This window comes from Merops nubicus, unplaced genomic scaffold, assembly GCF_000691845.1.
Source record: "Merops nubicus isolate BGI_N331 unplaced genomic scaffold, ASM69184v1 scaffold2485, whole genome shotgun sequence".
Lineage (NCBI taxonomy): Eukaryota > Metazoa > Chordata > Aves > Coraciiformes > Meropidae > Merops > Merops nubicus.
In genome coordinates, this window is record NW_008610050.1 from 16,609 (window position 1) to 27,311 (window position 10,703).

The following is a 10,703-nucleotide window of genomic DNA, read 5'->3' on the forward strand; positions in this document are numbered from 1 at the left end:
GGGAGAAGAAACCTGCAACAAGAGGAGGGGAACTAGAGGGGGAAAAACCAGAGGATGGGAAAGAATAAGAGAGGGGAAAATAAGAATGGGAGGGGAAAGAGCAGAGGGATATGGAAGGAAAAGAACTATTTAGAGAATTAAAAAAGCAACCAACCAACCAACACAACACCAGAAACTTTAAACAGGCATGATAAAGTTTTTCAGGTGAATCCTGAGTGTCTGGCTTAAGCTCATCTCTTTAAAATTTTACTTTATTAGTCCTTTCATCTTAAACCCCTGCATGAGTAATTCCTTTATTCTGTGTGGCAGCAAGGCTATCTAAACATCCCAAACACATTCACATACTTTTTGTATTGTCTTCTCATACACAATTAAAGTTTTAACTCCTTTGTTAAAAGTTTCAGTGGTCTGGGACAGAAAAAAAGATCAAAAAGCATCCTAATTAGGGCTAAAATCAACAGGTCAGCTCCCTGACTGGATTCTAAATTTTTTTTTGCCATGCAAGTAGATTTATTTTGATAAGAAAGGGAATTTTACAGCTCTGTGTGAACATTGTGAAGTGAATCCTGATGACAACACTTGTCAGAGTAGTTCAGAACAACAATAGAGTAACAAGTTCTGTAGCCTCTCCCACTTCTATTTATTAAGACTATGAGAAATTGAGAGTTATGATAAGCTTTATAATCTTCTTTTCTTTATAATCTCTTTTCCTTACTTTGCCACCTCTAACCACCACAACAAACTGCACAAACAAGCAATTATCTTCCTAAATGTGGAGGAAAAAACTGATAACACATCACAGAACGTGCCCCTAGAAGGAATGGGCACACTGGGAGAAACAACACAGAAATCAGTGCAGGGTGGAATGAGGGCAGAATATCAGATAATTCCTGGACCCATTTTTAAGGCTAAGTTAAGATATAAACAAGGCTGAATTCTGAAGAAAATTTAAGGTGAACTGAGGTAGGTTTTCTTGGAGGGAATAAACAATTATTACAACTAAGCAGACATGCTTTGAAGTGTCCCTAGACATCAGAACAGTGCTGACTGTGTCACAAAATTAAAGTAACATGACAGTTTGGAGAGAAGTGCTGTTTAAGAATAGGAAACCAAGTGGGAGAAGGAAAGTTATAACTAGTTATAACTAGGAATATTGTCAGCTTCAGCAGGTATCTCTAGCTGAGTATCAGAGCCCACTCTGTGTACCCTGTGTTCTTTGTTTGACAGCTTCATATACAGGGGATTTGAAAGAAAATATGATTTTAGACAATATTTGTGATGGCAGAAGCAGGACATCACAACAAACAACGTACAGGGGAGATCAGTCATGAAAAACAACATGAATTGCCTGGAAATACACTTAGCTGAACAACTTTTTTAACATAATCAAACAAAACTTCAGTAAATTTTAGACTACTCGTTGCAGTAAAGTAAAAACTCAGAAAAAGGACTTAAAAATCCCAAAGAAACAGACAACACAAGCCAGGTGCAGAGCCTAGAGCGTGGAGCTGATGGCTTGATGCTTGCCATAACATCCTGTCCTTATGAGTCCTCTCCTTGGCAGAGCTGCAGAGCAGCCCTGAACCTGCTCAAGGCAAAGTCAGTGAGATTAACACACGTGCAGTTAGTTTCCTCTGTGTTTTAAAATAAGATGTGACTGCAGAGGACCAAGGGGTGCTCAGATTAGTTTTCCATCAGCAGATATCATAGATTTCAGTATTATCAGTGATTTTTAATGTTGTCTGACATAGAATCATAGATATGGTGTTGACTCTAGCTCTCAGAGGAGCTTTGTTGTTGAAATAAATGTGATATCTGGATATATATGCTGAAGTAAATGATTAAGAAACAGAAGAGGTAACAGCAATCATCCTTTTATCTCAACAAAGCTGCTTGCACGTGGCTGTGACTGCCAAAACCAAATAGTGAAAAGGGTTCAGAACACAAACCTAGAAGGAATATAGGAATATATATATGAATATATACAAAGAACTCATCACAGACAGGTAGTTCAGTTTGTGGCTAGCAGCCTGCTTCTACTGACCAGCTCCCCTGGAAGGTTTTTTTGCAGATTTTGGCTGCAGGCACACATGCATGGAGTGCCCCCTGAACCCAAAGAATGAGGTGAGTCAAACACTCAGGTTGACTGCCAAAGGCACCTCTTTAATTTAGTCAAGGGAAACTGTTAAGAAACGCCTGGGCTAGTCTAAATATTTTACTTCACCAAGTCTTTTGCTTTTGGGAAAAAGAGCAAACTTTTAGCTAAAACTCAAAACAAGAATGAAAACAAAAAACCCATTACCACTGAAGAGTTTTCATGGTGAGAATGTTTCACTAGGGGAAGTGGATTCTTGAACAAAATCCAGGCTGATTAAATCTTCAAAGCTGTTACAGTACAAACTAACCCTGTAATTTCTGCAACCAATTTATTTATTTTTTCATTTCCATTAGGCAGGATATCAGATTAAATTATCAAGATGGGCCCTGCTAACCTGCAGATTTGTAAAACACTATCACTGCATCTGCAGGGAACCAAGGCAGAGATAATAAAGCAATCACACAGGAAATTTGTGGCTGAACCAGAAACTGAACTCTTGATTTTTTCTGAAATCCAGAACTGCACTTTAACCACAAAAAACGTCTTCTGTGAGGGGGAGGAAAATCCCATCATGAAGTTTAATGCACAAAAGAGAAGCAGATGATTCACGTATGAAGATCTGGATTTAAAAAAAAAACCTCTTTAGTGAAGAAATGTAGCAGTTTACTTAGAAACAAACACTCTGTTTTTAAAAGGGAGGTTGTGCAGATGCTGCAACCCAGAGATCCAGGCAAAGGTCCATCGATGGTCAGACTAAAAGTACTTGTCCAGTGGCAAAGGTCCAATTTCATCTTCTTAGGAAGGAGCCACAGAATGGAACTGGGTTATCACAAAAAGAGAGGCATGATAGCTTGCCTTGCTACCCAAGACAGGAGCAAAGAATAAGCCAAGGTTCCATTCTGAGCGCAGTTCAAGTCCCTTCTGAAGATGGACACAACGGATGGCCTTGCTACACAAGACAGGGCACAAGAGGCAGAGAGGAGCAGAGAATAAGCCAAGGTTCCATTCTGAGCGCAGTTCAAGTCCCTTCTGAAGATGGACACAACGGATGGAATATTTTGGAGATCAGAATAAATCCTGCATGACAGCTTTCTACTATTCCAGACAGCTGTATTGAGAGTATTCACAGATGATAGCCCTCTGAAACAAGCACACATTCTCTTCAAGCACATTTAAATAGTTCTTTCAGGCATCAACTTCATTTTAAACAGCAGCAACCCCAAGCAAGTTCCTGCCTCAGATCTAAAAATCACTCAGTTTGTGGATATTGTGCTTCTATGGTTGTGCATCTTACACCTTTTTACCTTAAATTTTAGGAAGCTGTTGAAAACCACGCAAGTAAAAGATGCTCTACAAACAGTTAAAGCCTTAATTGATATATTACTTTGTTAAAAGGAGGAAAAAAAAAACCCTATGAGATTTTTCTTAAGCAAATAAAGGCATTTTTTTCTCTTTGCCTCCTTGTTTCAAGATCAACCAGGCTACCAGGAGTGCCTGCACATTTTAGATACGCTGTGCTTTATTTATTTGTTGCCTAAGACTTTATTTCTCTAGGCATCTAGAGGAGTTTGGTCAAAATCTGGCACTAAAATACACCCACGGCTGAGTTGCAGCCCCTGTTAGCTTTTTACATGGCTATTACAGTGCTTTCAAATCGAATAGGAAAGAGCACAGGAAGGAAAAGCAATTATAGGTGTCTCAAAGTATGCAGCAGAATCAACAAGAAATGCTAAATCATTTTTAAAACATACAAAATATAAGAAAAGCCTTAAGATTTCTATACCACAGTAGCTTCATTCTTCCAGCCTCCTCCCCTTCTCCCCCCCAGCCCAGGATGTTACAGCAATTCCTTCTTACTGCCCAGGGAGAAAGGAACTCTGTCAGTCAGCTGGAGCTCCCGTCTCTCACAGCCTCCCTGGCTTGGCCATCCAGCAACACGGGGTATTGCATTTCTCCACCTCTCCCACACCACACCACTCCAGAGGATTTGCACCGATGGGCTACAAACGTGATTTGTGTGGTGGCAAAAGAAACAGGGACCCGTGGCCCTTTTTTGGGGGGGGGAGTGGCCAGGCTGCTGCTGCAGGCTTTGGACCTTCATTCAAGTGCATAAAGGGCTCCAAGTGTTTTCAAATTCTAGCTTTATTTCTTCATAGCTGAATCTCGTTGCTACACTACTGCTCCTCAAGACCAGAAAGGGTTCTCTGCCTGACCTTTCCCTTTGAATTTTTGTAAATAATTAGCCCACACCAGACGTAAGCATAACACAAAACAGCTGTAGAACTTCCTTCCCTCCTGCCCTCCAGCAGCAAAATCCATCCCTGAGCTGCTCCTCAAAAGCAGGGACATCTCCCCAAATCTGGCAACGTGAACACGCTCAGGTTTTACCTCAGCAGCCTCGCAGCTCTGCTTTATTCAGCTCATGGCTGAATATCATGAAAGATGGATCTCCAGTGATGATCAGTGACACCATCTTCTCTCATACATCAAACCCAACGCTGCTCTTAAGCTGCATTGCCCTTCAGAGAAAGAAAAATGGCTGTTTTCATCAAGGCAGAAGAGCCATTCCATCCCCACCCAGCACGCAGCATAACAGATTAATCACATTGTGTTTTTCAAAACATTTCCAGAAAATATTCAGTGCATCTTCCTCATCTACTTACAGAGAAAGAACTCTGTAAGAAGTAAAAAAACCAGACCCTGAACAGAGTCCAGCACACGATTTAAGGCTCAGGCACGTCGAAGATCTTTGGGGCAAGTCATTTTTGATTCAGTGTTTTCCTTCCTACCTCTGCTTGGTCTGTTTTAACAGGCAGCAAGTCCTCTGCCTTTCATGTAGGTTTCACTCCTAGCATCGTCCTTCAGATGTTCACATGCTTTTGAGAACATTTAATAGGATTTAAGCCAGCAAATTGCTTTTCCTGGAAGGGCAGCTGCCTCCTTTTGAAGAAATATCTTTTATTTTTAAACTGTGAAAATGTACCACCCACCCCTCTGGCTCTTTCCTAGTTATTGGGTTAAAATCAAACTAGAAACCAGCACCCAGGAGAGGGCACACATTTTGTAGCTTGACAAAAGACAGCAGGAAATCCTTATTTTCTGGCTATTTATTTCATGTGAAGCACACAGGGTGGGAGCAGAGGTGACACAAGCTGCTATTGCATCTCTGTGAGGCGAGCAGAAACTGCTCCAGGCTGAGCATCCCACTGCAGCTGTAGGAAATAACTATCAATAACTATCAGAGCACTTAAAATTGAGATTTCAGCTATTAGCAGCAAGAGGTGGTAAAACTAGTCAGCCTAGTCACTTGGAAATTCTTTCCTAAGTGACAGAATCTTTAGACCATCTCTCAGAAAGGGATGGAGAGCTGCTGCCCGCCAGCTCTGCTTATTAACCCCTTCTGAAAGGGAGGATCTGTGGCAAAGCTGAGAAATAAATACCTGTCATGCTGTTTTTTCCCCCCTGCTCTAACAGCTTCCCACAGATCTGTGGATGTGCTAAACCCAGAGCACGTGGGATGGGTGATACCACCCACAAAACCACCCCTGGACACAGGCTGCAGACGGGCCACAAACGAGAACAAGACGTGAACAGCACTTTTCATGTATCAATTTATTGCATATGTCAGTACATAAAAATAGAAAAGTGTTTTGGTTTTCTTTTTTTTTTTTTTTTGTAAAATTAATTTTATTGTAAAAACCAGACTGGAATGGGAATGTAAAACTTTGCCACAGGTAGCACAAAGAGGAACATTTACGCTTCGTCTACAAAACATAGGAATACTTTATATGACATTTTTGCTTTAACTAGATATATATTAAAGAAAAAAGTTGAATAAAAAGCTTGCATCCTATATGCAATGACTGTTTCTCAATTCAAAACACATGATACCCTCTCCCTATTTACACTTGTGTGGGTTTCTACTCCAAATTACCCAAGCAGGATGGGATTGTAAATGAATTCTCCTTGCTGGGATCCAGCAGCCTGATCCCCCTGCCTGCAAGAGGCACCCAATTTAGATTTGGCAGAAGTGCCTCCAGCAAAATCACCTGTCACTAACAAAAATAAAGGTGTACTTCTCAAGAAGTGAGTTAGGAAATACAAATGGAGGTATGTCTGCATCTTTTTTTGCTCACAGAGCCACACCTTGGGCTCTCCAGCCTCATATTCTTCGTCCAACGTGATGTAAATGATCAGCTTGGAGATGCTCATATGCATATTTTTGTCTGAGGGGTTCATCCATCTGCCCTCCAGTGGAGAGATTGTCTGTAGCCTACCAGATGGGCTTGTGCTCTAGCTCTAATTTCACCTGAGAAATGGGCATGAGGGCAGCCACACTGTGAACGCTTCTCCAGAGGAGAGTGGAGCTTTTCTCTCTCACTTCACAGCTCAGGAACAACCCCTGGGAATGTAAATTTGGGCTGAGCAGGGAGCCTCAAGGATTGCCACTAATGAAAACCACACACACGTGTGTGCACCACATCTTAACACTGGTTATTTCCTTACAAGGACTCTACTGCCACAGCTCTTCCACTTAAACTCCTGACCCACTCTCTTTTTTTTTTTTTCCTTTTTTTTAATTTTTTTTTTTAAACTTCTAAGTTCCACTTAGAAAAGAGACAATTCCTTTAATGCACATATTTAAACCAAGAGACTTTCTTAGAAACCTGTGAAAAATAACTCGACTTCCTCTTCCCAAACTAGAAATTTGTATGTACAGGACAAAGACTGGAGAAACATCTACACACCAACAGAGAGCTGCTAAGGGAAAACATACAAGGGCATTAAGTGGAATATAGGCAAGAGTAGCATAAATACAACTTTTGGCCATTTAAAGTTATTCCTACTGTGTTGCTTGTGGCTCACTTTTTAGCAGCAGACAACTGTGGGTGTCCCTCACACAGATGAGAAAACAAAAACAAGTCTTGACTTGTCAGAACCAGTCTCTTCCCCCTCCTCCCTCCCAGGTCATGCTCAGCACTGGGACATGGGCATTAAACAAAATAAAGCAGCAATTTCCTTCCTATTTTCTGTCCTTGGGTTTGAGAGCTGATGCAAGGAAAGGGAGCACAGTAACACCCATTCACAAGGGTAGGTGGCCAAGCCATTAATGGAGAAGTAAAAAGAATGTCCCTTAAGTGTAAAGGATGGAGGCATGGCAATGGTTTCCTCCAACTTCCACCTCCCTGCCCTGCAGAGGAGACAGAGAAAAGCTGCAGCTTGATCATCACAACTGGTGTCCAGATCTCACCCATTCTGAACAGCTCTGGAGTGCCCCAAGCTGATGCCACACACTGGGCTTTGGATTTAGCAGCTGTACACCCAAATGAGAACGCTTCATCTGCCTCCCCCCAAAAAACACCACCCCTGGAAGGCTGGGGGAGTAGTTTGGGTTTCACTCAAAACTGTTTTGTCTGTTCTGTTTTTAGGTCTAAAGCCTTTTCAATCGACTCTAAAAAGCCTTTTATTAATAATAGTATGACAAAAGATACTTACCAGAGAAAGCATCAACTTTTGGTATATATATGGTCATTTAAAAAATAAATTAAAAACCAAAAATCACATTTAAATCAGGCTGTATCACCCCATCCACCAGCTGCTGACAACCAGTACCCATGCATACAAGAACTACAATGCCATGTAATAAATTTTAGGCTGCATAACCATTAAGGCACCCTTCAGGAAAGCAGTTTAATTCCACCACAGAACTTAAGCACAGGCTTAAAATCCCCCTGTCCATTAGATTTTAAGTGTGTGCTGAATGCTCTTCTGAATCAGGACAGAGTTTGTTGAAAAATTCCCATCTGAAGGACAATCATACAGATTGTGTGGAAGATTTTTCATTCTTCCCATAAAAACTACTTTGAAGAGACAAACCAAATGACTTTGCTATGACTACCTAGGAGAAGGGCTCCTAAAACCAAACCAAAAGCCAACAAAGAACAATCCCAACGCTCAGCCAGGACCAAACTTGGTACAGCTGGCTCTGAAATGGTGACAACTGGCTTCCAAATAACCCCAGAGGAGCCAAAGAAAACTCACTGCTGCTCCTGTTCACACTGCTTCCACGTGGCACAACACAACTGCAAAAGACAAGCCTTCAACTCCTCTCTTTCAGGCCAAGCTGAGGCCTCCTAAGTTTCATGCACTGCTCATTTTTGTCATCCTCACTGGAACAACTGCACATGTTCATCTCCAACCATGGCAATTATTTGGCTTGCTTTGTTTTGGAGGAATGAAGGGTAGACATCCAGCTATCCCAGATTTAAACACACTCAAAGGCCAACACACACTTTTACCTTCTGTTTTCTACTTTTAAACTTCTGTTTTCTTGCCTGGGCAGAACCCTGAAATGATGGTGTTGAGGCACACACAACCTTCTGGGCACTGTTAGTACACACCCAGGAAAATGGAAAGGAGGAAAGTGTCTTCTCCTCTCCAGCTGCAGTTTGAGACCTGTTTGCATAACCACAGAAGTCAGTGCTGAGCCAGGAGAGCACACCTGCAACACACCCAACCAGGAATGTTATTTTAGAGTATTTAGCACATTGAGGACTCCCCACCTCACAGAATATAAAGTTTCAAGAGTAATCTCATGCATGGCACGTTTGAAATCAGCTCTAAGAGAAGCAGCAAATGGTTGTGCTGGCTGTCCAAAAAAAGCTCACAGACAGAGCAGTGAAGACTGAAGAGCCTCCTGTTGTTCTGAACTAATACATTCTCTACTGCTTTTGGAGCAAGCTCCTCTTTGATATGTACAATGGATGCTATTAAAGGGGACAGATGGACAGAGACACTAAAAAAAGGATGAGGAAGACAAAATGGTTCATTTACAATGCTGCCAATGGAAAAAAAAAAAGTCACCTGGAACATCTTAATAAAGCATCAGACCTTTCCAAGTTTAATTTCACTCTTTAGGCAAGTACAGACATGACAGAACATTGAAAAATGGACATTCTTGAACCACTTTTCACAACTCAAGGTACAAGTGCAAGTAGTTCCCCCCCACCCCCCCCACCCCCAGAGAAGAACATCAATTATATTATTGTCACACTAGATGAGGTTTTTGCCATTTCTTCAGGGGAGTGACTCTTTATTACTTCTTTGATGAACTGTTCAAGTGCAGTGAAATACCCCTGGCACTGCCACGTGTCGTTGTGAGTCCCATCAGGGAATATTGCCAGTGTCTTAGTCCGAGCTGGGGATAATTCATAGAGTTGTTTCATCATGACTGGTGGGATTAACTGGTCAGACAAGCCAGAGATGAAGAGAGAAGGCATTCTGCACTGAGAGATCTTTCTGTAGGACAGAAATTTGTTTTTGTAGCACCACAAAGGAAGGTATCTCATGGGGAAGAAAGAAAACAAAGTGCTGGCCATGTAGGGGATGCTAAGAAAGGTGTTCTCCACCACGATGGCAGAAATCCTGTGGGCATTTTCAGAAGCCAGGTGAATAGCTACAGCTCCCCCCAAGGAACGGCCAAAGAGGAAGATTTTTGTCTTATCCAGATCAGAACGAGTCATGACATAGTCTAAGACAGCCTCAGAATCCAGGTACAAACCTTCCTCACTGGCTTCCCCTTCACTTTTCCCATAGCCTCTGTAGTCCACCAGGAGCAGGTTGACCTTGAGGTTGACCAGCATGAGCAGGGCGTTGGGCAGCCTGTGGCCAATGTTGCCAGCATTACCGTGGAAGTAGATGAAGGTTGGGGAGCAGGGGGCACTGTCCCCCGTGTACCTCAGCAGCAGGAGGTTGAGGAGCACCCCATCTTTGGTTCTGATGAAGATGTTCTCGTGGGGTATGCCCGTGGGCATGGGGACGTAGAGGCGGGAGGAGGAGGGCTGCTCAGGGAAGTACAGCAGCACGTCCTGGAACTTGTACAAGATGCCTGCTATGGAGACAAAGATCAAGAGGAGCAGGAAAATGCCTCCATAGAGGTGGAAAGTGACTATCAGGGGTAAGAGACAAACACGGCACAGACTCCACGACCAGGAAGCCAAAGCTAGCAGCCATCTTTTAACAAAGGTCCAAAGCATCCATGACTTTTCCATTGTAGAAGTCAGTGAGCTTTTACTCCAAGTGAATCCTGGAAGAAAACCCAAACACATATGTATGAACACCAGGGAAATAAGGAGGAAGTGATTTAAGCACTCCTGCTTGCAGAAGATTAATGGCATGTCAAACTTAGCAGCAAACCCCCCTGGAATTTTGGGAAACCAACTCCATAAAACAAGCAGAAAAGCAATCCTAAGGAAAAGGCTTCAGAAATCTTCAAAATCCTATTCACAGTTTTTCCAGCAGGCAAAGCTCATCAAACAGCCCTGGAAATTAGTTGGCTGGGACCACAGCAACTTCTGCTTTCCCTCAGTCTTCCCTGCTGACCAACAGAACACCTGCACAGGCTGTATCACCAGGCTGACAAAGCTCCTCCTAAAAGTCATCCTGGAACCCACAGAACACAACCACACAGCCCTTATTTCTGAGTTTCTATCCACTAAGGCCAAGAGGAACATGCAGGAAGCTCAGGAGGCCATGGAGGCCCACAATGGGCACCAGCTCTGCTGTTGTTTAGGGGTTGACTTCCAGGATCTTCATCTACTGAGCT

The 10,703-nt window shown here is 42.6% G+C and overlaps 1 protein-coding gene across 1 annotated transcript; it reads right to left on the reverse strand.

The window, feature by feature from the left end:
- Positions 1 to 8,877: 8,877 nt before the first annotated feature.
- On the reverse strand, positions 8,878 to 10,149 carry ABHD13 (abhydrolase domain containing 13). Its single transcript, XM_008940750.1, has one exon. It carries the CDS (start codon positions 10,147 to 10,149, stop codon positions 9,136 to 9,138), a length of 1,014 nt encoding a protein of 337 aa, XP_008938998.1. The 3' UTR covers positions 8,878 to 9,135.
- Between the last annotated feature and the right edge of the window lie 554 nt (positions 10,150 to 10,703).